The sequence below is a fragment of the Plasmodium cynomolgi genome, chromosome 13, assembly GCF_000321355.1.
Source record: "Plasmodium cynomolgi strain B DNA, chromosome 13, whole genome shotgun sequence".
Lineage (NCBI taxonomy): Eukaryota > Apicomplexa > Aconoidasida > Haemosporida > Plasmodiidae > Plasmodium > Plasmodium cynomolgi.
Window position 1 is genome coordinate 464950 of NC_020406.1, and position 12928 is coordinate 477877.

Here is a 12928-nt window from a genome sequence, read left to right on the forward strand (position 1 = left end):
TTTTTTTTTTTTTTTTTTATGAGGATAAGTTCTTTGCTTGAAAGGATGAATATGTCCTGTTCATTTGGGTCGACATGGATCTGAACAAAAAACCCATCTACTTCGACGTCATAGTTGGGAATTTCCACCGTCATTTCTTCGTATGAGCAAGGAGCACTACTGTTTCCGTGTCGATGTGTCCCTAAGACGACGTAGCTGGTTGGGAACAGGTGTGTTCTCTCGCAGCTTGGTCCTGTTCCCCCGTTGAGTTCATCCCTGTGCTCGCTCAGGTTGTCTCCTCTTTTCAGATTTCCCTCCCGATATGCGCCGTCGCCCTTGCCCAACTTCTCGCACCACTGTCTCAGGATGAAGTACGCGCTGCTGTGGCCACGCCCCCTTGCTCTGTTGCAACTGGGTAGAATTCCGCCAAGGTTGCCAAGGTGGCAAGCCGGGCTACCAGCTCTACCACCGCCAACTACACCGCCAACTACACCGCCATCTTCACCGCCATCTTCGCCATCTTCGCCAGCACCACCAACTGCGCTAGTCGACGAATCGGTCGCAGCTGACCCCCGCCTGAGGTGGCAAAACTTCAGGTCTAGGAGGTGATCATGCTTCTTCTTCTTGATCAGGTAGGACTCCTCGAAGGGGACATTTTTCTGCACGCAGTTAATCCTACTCTGGTTAACTGCCAGAAGGGCGTATTCCAGCAGGTTCTCCGACGAGCCATGTGGATGCTGCCGCGCCATTTTTTAGCTGGGCTGTGTTCACAGTGGGACGGCGGGGCCGCGCAATCCGAGCGTTGTCCGAGCGCGTACTCCTCCTGGTATAGGTAACTTTTTTTTGTGCCCAAATGAACCTGTGCGGGGAAGACGCAGACCGCTCAGATGGCTATACCTGGGCACGGCTGCGTAACTGTCCTCTCATTTGCGCCTCATAACGGTTACTTCTTGGAGGAGGAGGGGGCGGAAAATAAAAGCCAACGTGGGGCTACATGTAACGGAGGATCATTACAACGGGGGGTGGGGGGTGCGAAAATAACGGAAAAAGAGTTGGCAATAAGTTTTCTTTTAACGGAGAGGAGGGTCACTACGCATAAGTCGTTCGCAGAGATGCAAGCATGACGTAAAAACGTGCTTATGTGGTATACGTGCGTGCGTGCTTGGGCATGCAGGCAAGCTGTATGGCAAGCTGTAGGGCAAGCTGGCATACACATACACTCGACCGACCGACCGATGGACCAACCGACGGACCACCCGATGGACCACCCGATGGACCACCCGATGGACCACCCGATGGACCAACCGACGGAACAACCGATGGACCAACCGACGGAACAACCGACCGACCTTCGCGTGAGAAAACTTGTTCACCCTCATGCAACGAGTGAGCAAAAAGCCGCATTATTCACTTCTTTCATTTTTTTACTTTTTCTTTCTCTGTTCATGCAATATCTTCCAAACGAAATGGAGTGCCCCATTCGTTGATCGATCATTTCGTGTCGACTGGCGAACCCCTCATATGGTAAGTAATTTTTTTTTTATGAAAGAAAACGATACAGCAGCAGGTATGCCAAAATGGGAAAAAAGTCCGCAAGCACGGACAGAAGCGGCGACCTTGCGTTTGCGTATATTCGGCGCTCTTCCCACGGGGGCTCTCTTCCCAGGGGGGCTCTCCTCCTCATCCATTTCGCTTCACCTATCTTAAAATGGTTACCTATTTTTATGATACCCTTTACAGCGCTTATACCGTTGCTACGTGCGATAGAAGCGAAAAACAAATTTAAAAAAAAAAAAAAAAAAGAGGCCACGAATGGCGCAGTTTTTAAAAGAGGCAAACATAAACGCAGGGGAAACGAATGAATAGGCTTGTTTTCAAACGCGTTCAAAAAGGGGCGCTCTACGACGCTTCTATGGCGCCTCTATGGCGCTTCTACGTGAGCAGGCAACAGCTATATGGGCTGTCAGCACACAGGGGCATAAGAAGATGCCCCTACATATGCACAAAAAAAAAAAAAATGGGGATTCAGATTCAGCTAGACCATACAGAGAATGGGAGGAAGTGCTAATCTCGTTGATCGCGCTGATCTTGGTGGCGTTAAAGACATCGGTCAAATGGGGAGATCCGGGAAATGCCTCGACTTGACTTGCTGCATTTACCTTTTATTCCTCGCCACAGCCCACGGCGCATCAGGCGCACAATCCGTGCGGGTCGCTCCCCTGTGCACCAACTACAACAGGTAAAATGGATCCACCTGCCAGTAGCCACCCTTGTACAAAATAAACCCTTCGTTGTTCACTGCAAAGAAGGAGGAAAAAAGCGAAAATGTGTTTGAGCACATAAATTGAAGTCTCCATATGGTGAGCTCTAAGACTGGGGGAAAGCAACAATCTACTTCGGCCCCAACAGAGGTACTCCCCTCCCCCCTCCTTGGCAACAATGTTCACGTGTCTGCCATGGAGAATTCCACCGTCGTTTGGGTACATGCTACACTATGAAGGGGCTCTCCAGCAGTTTCGCTTAAACGGAGACAGCCGTAGGGGTTGCACGGCGGGAGGACACACATCACACAAACAGCACGAACGCAGCCATAAAAACCTACAGTAGTGAATTAACGCTTCGTCCGAGATGTACGACTCCGCTGAGAGGATGACCGTCTTGGCTAGGTTACGCAGGTCCTGCAAAAAAAAAAAAAAATTGCACAGTACTGTATCATCGTTAGGGGGAGTGAAACGGTGGGCACTGGTAGCTACGACAAGACGTTCCGAGCAGAGGCCAACTGGAGGGCCTCTCCACTTGATTGCGGTGCGCACCGCTGCGAACCCACCTTGTTGAAAATTTTATTTTCGCCCTGCTTCACCAGCTGAATGATGCCCTCCTTGAATACGTTCGAAATGGCGGCGGCCGACTTCCCCCTGCTTATCCTGCTGGCCGTTTTTTCTCTAAAATTGAGCGTTTTCAAGTACGAAGGGTAGAAAATCGTTTTCTGGTAAATCTCCACGACCTCCTTCGCATGGTACAGTGTTACGACATTCGAAAGATCCCCCCTTGCCCTGGCTTGGCATAGACGAATTAAGGATTCCAATTGCCTTATGGTGATGGGAGAGCTTATATGACTATGTGTAGCGGAGAGACTTCGTAAATGCAGATAAAATTTTCTTATGTACTTTTTAGCTTCATCGGATAGAGTGGGGAAAATACATTTCCTGCAATATTTTATGAAGACTCCGAGGAGCTCGACAGGTAGGTAGCTGCGTTCATCGATTTGTTTACACTTGTTCAGCAGGTCATTTTTTAGGGAAAACATATCCTCATCGTCGCAACCGCTGCCATCGCTGCCATCGCTGTCATCGCTGTCATCGCTGGCATCGCTAGCATTGCTAGCATGGCTTCTATGATCACCCGGCCGATCCTCATTGGGAACACCTTTTTTGTGAGCATCTTTTTTGTGTGTGCCCTGTGGGTTTCTTTCCCTTTCACTTCCCCTTTCAGTTCCCCTTCCCCTTCCCCTTTCCCGTTCCTTTCTTCTTCTTTTTTTTTTCCTTCTCCCCTGCGCATCATAGCTGGAATTAATGAGGTAATTCGAGATCCGGTAATCTTTCTCCTCCGACATTTTATCCGTTAATAAGAAGACTAGGTCGAACCGAGATAACAAAGGGAAGGGAATTTTGATATTTTCAAAAATAGTTTTATTGTAGTTGTATTTTCCTTCCTTTGGGTTGGATGCCGCAATGATGGAACACCTGGTCTTGAGATTGCATACGATCCCAGCTTTGCTTATGTTAATGCATTGACTTTCCATACACTCAAGAAATGACTGCTGATCAGTTAGAGATATTTTGTCCAGTTCATCGATACAGCATATGCCTTTGTCTGATAGAACTAGTGCACCTCCTTCCAGGGAGTACTCATTATTTGTGGCGTCTTTAAATGCACATGCAGTTAATCCGTTAATGCTGGTCGATGTGCTACAAATGAATAAGCTGTTTTCGATGATGTTACTTACGTACTGAAGAATTCTGCTTTTTCCTAATCCTGGATCTCCTATGAGTAGATTGTGTATATTTCCTCTCCTTTTTATTTGCTTGTACTCATCATATATCGTTTTTCCTCCGAGGAGACTGAGTAACATGCCTGCCTTTATATAACTGTTCATTATGATACGTGGACAGAGGGAGGCTACGAGGAGGTAGAATTTGTTCTTTCCGTATTTGTGCATGTCTTCCAGGAATTCTAGGACCTTCGCGTCGAACTGCTTGTTCTGGTTGAAATGGTGCTCATCGTTCGGGTCGTCCGGGTGCGGCGGCTGTCCCGGGTGCGGCGGCTGTCCAGGGTGCGGTGGCTGTCCAGGGTGCGGTGGCTGCCCCGGTTCGGTTGGCTGTCCCGGTTGGTTTGGCTTCCCCGGTTCGGATGGCTGCCCCGGTTCGGGTGGCTGCCACAACTGGTTCGTTCCGCTTGGCCAGGTTATTTGGCACTCCTGGTTCATCCCGTTGGGGTGGGTTGTCCATCCAAGTTCTCCCGTCTCTCCCTCGCCGCCGTAATCGCCTTGCCCCCTTTTCCTCTTCCGCTCAACCCCCAAGCTCTCCTCATCGATGTAATCCCCGTACATGCACAGCTCGTCGTCATCCAATTGGAGGTCTTCCAACATTGAGGAGGTCTCTCTGTTCGTATCTCCTACCGTAGGGGGGTCTTCCCCGGTGTTTCTTTTCTCCCCGTTCGAAGTGGAAGCCTTTTCTACTGAATCACCAAATTGAGGCACCCCGTTTTGGCTATCCCCCGAAGTGGTAGCTACACCTTCGCTTAGCATCTCACCAATGCCTGCACAAATTAGCGCCTCGTAGGTATTCATTTCGATGGAGTTATTCACCGTACTTGCGTCAAAGGAGACGTTCGTTTTGGCCTTAATGTCTATTTCGCTAGTGGCGATATAATTGTCCCCTCCTAGGGGCCTGTAATCATTAGTGCAAACAGGTGTTGCGTTGTTCTCAATGTGGGTTAGGCTTCTCAGGTGGGTTCCATTTGGGGTGTCTCCAAGCGAGGGAGGCTTCTCCCTACCCACGGGGTCTCCCTGAGTAGCGGCTGATTGGTCTGTTCCCACGGGGTCTCCCTGAGTAGCGGCTGATTGGTCTGTTCCCACGGGGTCTCCCTGAGTAGCGGCTGATTGGTCTGTTCCCACGGGGTCTCCCTGAGTAGCGGCCGATTGGTCTGTTCCCACGGGGTCTCCCTGAGTAGCGGCCGATTGGTCTGTTCCCACGGGGCCCCCCTGAGTAGCGGCTGATTGGTCTCTACCAATGGAGTCCCCCTGAGTAGCGGCTGATTGGTCTCTGCCAATGAGGTCCCCCTCTTTTCCCCCATCCAGCTTATCCACATTTGCACCCTTCTCGTCACAAGAATAGAGGAGCATCTTTTTCTCAATTTTATCAAAGTAGGACTCCCAGAGCAGAGAATTGTAAAGCTTGTTCTTTGTCTCCTTGACCTTCTCGAAATTGAAGGAGCTGTTATTCAGGTACTTCTTCGATGATAAGGGGAAAATAGAAAGACAATCTACGTACATATTATATATAGAATTTTTCCCATTAATTAGATAATTATTATTGTATGAGATGACTTTGAGTATTCCTACAACTTCGACATAATTCCCTGGGACACAAGAATTTATAAAGAATTTGGAGACTTCCAAAGTAACTGTTAGATTTTTTACATTGGAATCTCCCATTTCATTCATACTACTTAAAATTTTTTTATTTTCTTTCAGGATAATCTTTTGATATTCTATCGATTTAGCTGATTCCCTAATTGGATGGAAATTCCGACTATCACAATTAGGGTTAGGACATTTTTTTGGGGTATCAAATTTTCCATCTGTAAATTCTACTTGGATAATTCCTTTGCATTTATCACAAATAAAATCAAGTTTGGTGATTAGGAGTTGGATGGGGGATACTCTTAAGACGCTTCCTCGAAGACATATGAGTTGATTAACCTTTTCACTTTTTAGATTTTCAAATTTGTTTAGCTTATTCCAGTTGTATATATAGATGGTGATTCTATTTGTTAGGAAGTAGGACTTGAAAAATTCTGATTCCTTGTAGCGGTCACACTTGAGTTCGTTGATTAGGGGATCGTCATTTTCGAAGTCGCTGATTTCGTCTCGTCTGATGAAGGGGCTCCGGGGGGAGGCGGCGGCGGTGCGCATTACCGCGGATCGGATACCGAGGTGGCCCCCGCCCATGAAGTAGGCACCACCGCCGAGATGGTTTGCAGAGCCACCTCCGAGATGGTTTGCAGAGCCACCGCCGAGATGGTTTGCAGCGCCACCGCCGAGATGGTTTGCAATGCCACGCAGCTGAGTGCCAACTGTGAGCTTGTCCTTCCTGATTTTACTCGCACTGTCGCTGCTGTGCCCCCCGCTGCTGTCACTGCTCGTGCTGCACACATCATCCCTCCCCAAGGCGGCCTCGAACCTGATGCCCTCACTCACCTCCACAGGAACCTCCTCCGTACTCACCGCTTCTATGTCTAGCATCTTACACAACAGCAAGTGCAGAGCCAATTTCATGAACTTCAAAACGATTTCTGGATTTTTCTTCAGCTCGTGTAAATATACTTCATTATTCGGAGGGGCGTTTCTGTTTATCAATTTTTTGTTGTCCAGGAAAAATTCCAAGTTGAGGACGATTTCCTTGTCTACGTTAAACAGGCTGTTCCAGTTATTCTTGAAGAAGGTCACCCAGCTTAGAATCAGCGTTTTGACCTCGTCTGCCAGGGGGGTGTATATAGCATATGCACAGGTGTATAGCGGCATATGCACAGGTGTATAGCAGCATGCGTGCAGGTGTATAGCAGCATATGCACAGGTGTATAGCGGCATATGCACAGGTGTATAGCGGCATATGCACAGGTGTATAGCAGCACATGCACAGGTGTATAGCAGCATGTGTGCAGGTGTATAGCAGCACATGCACAGGTGTATAGCAGCATATGCACAGATGTTTGCACCCAATTCACAGGTGGGGTGCCGCCCTTGTCTTACCATTCAGCTCCGACTGGTTAAAGTAAAGGTGCACCAGGGTGTCCATTTCGTCCTCGTCCAAAGTGGTGCTCAGTTTTTCCTACACACATATATATATATATTTATTTATTTCCCCTCCTTTTTGCTTCTTTCCTCTGTTGGGGTCAGTCCTTCCCGCTGAAGAGGCGCATCTGCGTGGGGAACGTTACATACATGAACATCGAAAGCAGTCCCTCCTTCGTCATCAGCGTGAATTGTATTCTTCGATCATACACGAGAAAAAAAAAATAAATAAATTGCACAAAGTTATCATGATGATTTGCTAAAAAGACAATTTATTTTTTCATCCGAAATGTTTGTAGCACTTTTCTTCATTGAAGTTGTTTCAAAATTTTTCGAAAAAAAAAAAAAAAAAATAAACACTTTATAAAAAATTATACACTTGAGAGGATGCAGCGAAAATTTTGGCTTGTCCAGTTGTATGTGTGTACGTACAGGGGGGTAGGGGTGCGGTGGCGTACCGTGCGCGTCTTCTTTTCTGCTACGAGATAAAAAAAAAAAAATGGCACGTGGTGTTCAGTATACGTCTGTGCATACATAATTGTAAAGTTACATGCGTATATGTGTACAACGCATATGTGTACAGCGCATATGCATCTCCTTCTCCAACGAACGGGTTGCCCTGGGCTGAGTGGACAATTTCCAGTGTGCCCCAAGAGCATACTTGTGCATACACAAACATAATGATTTCTCATACATGCAGATCGTTTTTTTATCTTTTTTCCTTTTACCCATACTTTTATCCGTACATACAAATGGGGTGATCTTTTTAAAATCCTTTTTTTTTTTTTTTTTTTGCATACACATCTTCGTAACCATCAAAGGAGGGACATCCCTCCGCCAAGTGGGTTGGGTTCATACCCCCCACGAACAGAAAAGCGAATTGAATGGTCCACCTAGATGAACAAAGTAAAAATAGGAGAAAATGCGAATCACATTGTGTACACTACAGATATGTGATAACCTTTTGGGGAATATTCCTGACAGGATAAAAAGAAAGAACACAGCATGTTGGAATGCTACTTTATTTTTCCAATGGGGAGTAGTCGTTCTGTTCGACTAGCAGAGGCGCAAAAAGGGCGGTGTGAAGGTGGGTAAGGAGAACCTCATAAGGGAAGGTATCTACGCGGTTGCTAAGCCGTTCGCCAGCCGGTGGAGAAATTACTCTTCGGTGAACACTTGTGGGGCTACTCCGCGTGCCTACTCAGCGTCACTACGCCGCTCCTGTTTGCCTTTTTTTCAACCCACTTTTTCCGCTCTGCACCCGTTGGGCATCGCCCCCAAATGGAAAGGTGCTCCAAAGAACTGCCAGTTTTTTACACCCCCAAGTAATGCTCCCTTTAGGTATTCCATGTGAAAAATATTTTCTACTTTTATCACTTAACTTGGGGAAACTTACCAGAGGGATAAACATCTCCCTGGATTTTTTACAACTTGGGAGTGTTTCCCCTTTTTTTTTTTTTTTTTTTTTTTAAATCATTTTAAAAGGAACAATGAACAGGATGGGAGGTTTAGTGAATGGAAGACTTGGCACAGGAGGGGCAGGGGGGTAACCCAATATGATCTCCTTATACAATAATTTTTCCATATCATATCGTACCCATTTTTACACGCGTGTAATTACACACGTGTTAGATTATTCATATGAGCGCTTTCACAAATATGCATGCATTTGTTCCTACCTTTTTGGCACAGCCCGTCGCCTACACATATCAAGAAGGGGTTCGATGCAGGGAGGCAACCATTTGTGTCAGGCAAAAAAAAAAAAAAAAAACATTTCTCTCAGAAGTGGCAATTTTTTTTTCTCTCTGTCTAAGTTGTGTTTTTACAAAATAACGAGGTGCACGTGCGGGGTCTCCCTTTGTTGGCAAGCTGCTCGCATGATTAACGGGGAGTGTGTTCCTTTTTCGCTCCACACTTAACCAAAGCACTGCTCTGTTTAAAAGGCTCCTTTAAAACGCTGCTTTCCCCGATGTGCGCACGTTAAAGGGGTTAAAAACGAGCTTGTGGGTGCACATAGGCGGGGAGCCCCTCATGAAGTGGAGGGGGGGGTAAAGGACCTCCCCCCCTTCCCTCTCTCCAGGGAGAACAGGTGCCCACAAGTACGCCTACATATGTATATTCACCCCAAAGTGCTCATTGTATGTGTATAATTTGACTAGTGGAACAACATCGCACAGTGGAAAAGAGTGCGTATCATGTAACTGTGCCTTTTTTGCAGCTCGTGTTTGATTCTCCCCCTCCACTTTGAGGTGAACATTTGGCACTAAACACACCATTTGCGAAATTTTTTTTTATTTCGTTGTCCCAATGATGGCACGGGAAAAAACAGCGTTAGAGGAAACATGGTACAGTGAGAGCGATCTCGGCTTTGCAAAAATTATTATCCCACTTGCACGAAGTGTCCTCAAACATGTCGCTTAGCAGGGTGAAATTGATAAGGTGAGGAAAGGAGAGCATGTACGAAGGGAACCACATGGGAAGGGCATACAATGCATACGTATACATGTCGCCTACTCGCTCCTATTTGGTCCTTTTTTGCTTTTTTTTTGGGGGGGGTAAAGGTTCGCACATGTGGCGAAGGCATAGGCATTATCACCATTTCACGCTTACGCATTGGCGGCGTACACTTTTTTTTCATGTTGCCCCGCCCGCATGCGGAGAAATGCAACACACTTGCCACATGGCGCTGCCGCGGTCATGTCGCTCGTCAAAGAGAGCACCGCGGTCATGTCGCGTGCCAAAGAGAGGACCGTGGTCATGTCGCGTGTCAAAGAGAGCACCGCCCTCACGAGTACGAGCACACATGAGTGCATGCCAAGAACTATGCACAAATGAGTACATGCGTAGGCCTACGTACAGGCACGTACATACGCATATGTGAAGTGTGCCCATGTGAAGTGTGCCCATGTGGAGTGTACCCATGTGGAGTGTGCCCATGTGAAGTGTACCCGTATGGAGTGTACCCGTATGGAGTGTACCCATGTGGAGTGTACGCATATATATACACTCGGAGGGGGGGAAATGAAATCGGCCAGGCAGCAGCGCCCTTCGAACCATCATATATATACATTGCGTGAGCAACGTGAACCGTCCTCACGGGGGATATGCCACGTGCCGTAAGTATATGTATATGTACCCACGTGCGGGCACATGGCCAAACCTCCATACCCCTCGCGCTCACTTTTTTTTTTTTTTTAACGCAGCTAAATCGCATTGCCATATTGCCATTTTTTTCCCAAGTGGTAAATGCATGGTAAGTCCTTTCACCATTTTGAAAATTAAAAAAAAAAAAAAATCCTCCCAATGAACGTTGGGCATTGTACTTTTTTCTTCATTTTGTTTGCTTATCTTTATACATGCGCATTTAATTTATTTAAAAAAAAAAAAGAAAACGGGAAAAAGCCAAGTTTTATGCGAAGCCACATGAAGAGAAGAGAACAATTTGAAGCGAAATAAATTAAGCGAACGAACAGTCATACTAAGTAGCCGTACGAAATAATTAACGGTTTTGTTAATCCTTCGCATGAAAAAAATAAAATAAAATAAAATAAAAAACGCCAAGAAGGAACATATTTTTTCCATATGCTAAAAAAATACATGAGAAAAAGAGCTTAGCCACTCCACCCCCATACGAAAGATAATTATACTTTGTATAATCAGCAAGTGAACCATTGGGATATCATTCCTTTTTTCTTTTTTTTTTTTACATCCTCAAATTTTGCGAAAGGGAAGGCTGGCTGCTCTTCCGGGCGAAGATGTCAAAACGGGTGAATTACTATGAAGTGTTAGGGGTTCCTCAAGATGCAGACTTAAGCACAATCAAGAAGTCGTATAGGACCTTGGCCATGAAGTGGCACCCTGGTAAGACCACTCGAGGTTGGCAGTGGAGTGGCAGTCGAGTGGCAGTGGAGTGGCAGTCGAGTGACAGCCGTATGACAGCCGAATGACAGCCGAATGACAGCCGCATGACAGCCGATTGGCACCCCTCTCTGAGGGACGCCTTTTTTGTAGATCCCTTTTGCATCACGTGATTCGCGCGCATGTCGAGCGTATCTCCCTGTTAACTTCTTGAGGAGGAAGCGCTCACCCGTTTGTTGCTCCTGTCCGATTTTCCATTTTTGCACCCACCGTGTTATACCAGTTCTGGGTGGAATGTGTGCACATATATGTGGTTCTTTTCGTGTATGCTGCCTAGGCTGCTCACACCGCATAGGCCAAAAAAGTGAAATGCAGCCACCCTCCAAGGGACACATAAAGTGGATGCTAAACCAAAAAATGTGTTTTTCTTCCTTTTTTTTCTAGACAAGAACCCAAACAATAAGGCCGAGGCTACGGAGAGGTTCAAGCAGATTTCGGAGGCCTACGAAGTGCTGTCCGACCCCAAGAGAAGGAGAAAATATGACTGTAAGGAAGTTGAGAGATGGAAAATGGAGAGATGGAAAATGGAGAGATGGAAAATGGAGAGATGGAATAAATGCCCATGCATAAGTTCCATGTGTTTTTTTTCTAATTCACAGAAGGGATTCACATGTTTGACCCTGTCTCTGGATCACATTTGTTTCATATTTGATATTTCTTCCTTTCCCCCTTACCCCTTTCTCCGCAGTGTACGGAACGGATGAGAATTACATGCCGGACGAAAATGACGAGTTTTCCAACTTCCACAAGAATTTCGGATTCAATGATGCTCAAAGGATATTTGAAATGTTCTTTGGAGATTCTACTCCGTTTGGTAATGAATCCTTTTTTAGTGAAGTCATGGGTTCCTCATTTGGTGACAAACGAAGAGGAAGAATGGCAAGATCGAATGACCCTTTCGATAATTTTTTCGGATCATCCTTTAATATCTCCTTTGGCTCATCCAACTTTGACAGTAAGTGCGCTTGGCGGAGTTGCGTCAATCTGTGCAAAGCGGCGCCCGGCCATCCGATACAAGGGGGAAAAAAAAAGGAAGAAAGAAAAAAAGGAAAAAAAGAACAATGGAACAAATGGACAAAGAAATTCCTACTCCGCTGTATCCCCCCCCTTTTATATATGCATAACCAATGGCTCATTTTTTTTTTTTTTTTTTCCCGGCCAGATTTCATGGATGGAGGCTCCTGCTTCACGTCTGTAGAAACCTCAACGTCCAACGGAGGCAAATTTAAAAACCGATTTGTAAAAACATCAACGTCGAAGACGACCTCCGTCGTTAACGGAAAGAGAGTCACAAGAATCGAGACTGTGAAAACGTTGCCCAACGGGACCATCGAGAGGACGGTGACGGAGCGTGAGGAAGACGGGCGAGGGAACGTTAACGTCAGGCAGCTCCCAGCGCACGAAATGAGACGAAACAAGAGGTGAGACAAAACAAGAGGTGAGAATTCGCTTGGCCCCCTGTAGGGAACATTCGAAGGGGGAAAAAATAAAAAATAAAAAAAGACAAAACGGTAGAACGACAAAACGGCAAAATGGTAAAACATCTACATGTCGTGAACGACCCACCCCTTTCATGCACACCGGGCTTGTTGTGCCTGCGCGAATGATGCCCTCCCCCCTTGCTGATCCGCCGTACGTGTACATAATTAACATAATGTGGATGCGAATAGAACCCGGAGGGGTGCGTGTGTATATATGCGTGCTTGTATATACGTGCGTGTATATACGTGCATGTGTGCTCATTACTAAATGGGCGCACGCGCAAGTGCACGACTCCTTTTTGATGTGGCAAAGGTGCTCCCGCTCCGGCCCCATCCATTCTATTCAGCAGTTTGCATATGTTGCCCATAAATAATATTACCAGAGACGGCCCACCCAGAATTAGCCACTTGTCCATGTTACTCATCAAAGCTCCTTTTCCGAATTGCTTCCTACAACTCTACATTTGAAAAAAAA

The 12928-nt window shown here is 46.4% G+C and overlaps 3 protein-coding genes across 3 annotated transcripts in view; 1 reads left to right on the forward strand and 2 right to left on the reverse strand.

The window, feature by feature from the left end:
* PCYB_131990 (hypothetical protein) overlaps positions 1–728 on the reverse strand; it is a gene marked incomplete at both ends in the record, with an annotated part of 4510 nt that extends 3782 nt beyond the window's left edge. Inside the window, one exon of the mRNA XM_004224223.1 lies at positions 102–728. Coding sequence (XP_004224271.1) covers positions 102–728 — 627 coding nt within the window. The remainder of the gene's footprint in view (positions 1–101) is intronic.
* A 1183-nt stretch (positions 729–1911) lies between these two features.
* On the reverse strand, positions 1912–7058 carry PCYB_132000 (DNA replication licensing factor MCM8; the record flags this gene model as incomplete). The annotated part of the gene is made up of 6 exons (XM_004224224.1): positions 1912–1971; positions 2234–2277; positions 2582–2657; positions 2807–5491; positions 5528–6738; positions 7013–7058. The coding sequence occupies 6 exons, from the start codon at positions 7056–7058 to the stop codon at positions 1912–1914; spliced, it is 4122 nt and encodes a 1373-aa protein (XP_004224272.1).
* Positions 7059–10809: 3751 nt separating this feature from the next.
* Positions 10810–12417, forward strand: PCYB_132010 (DnaJ domain containing protein; the record flags this gene model as incomplete). The annotated part of the gene is made up of 4 exons (XM_004224225.1): positions 10810–10915; positions 11357–11458; positions 11661–11927; positions 12135–12417. 4 exons carry the CDS (start codon positions 10810–10812, stop codon positions 12395–12397), a joined length of 738 nt encoding a protein of 245 aa, XP_004224273.1. The 3' UTR covers positions 12398–12417.
* Between the last annotated feature and the right edge of the window lie 511 nt (positions 12418–12928).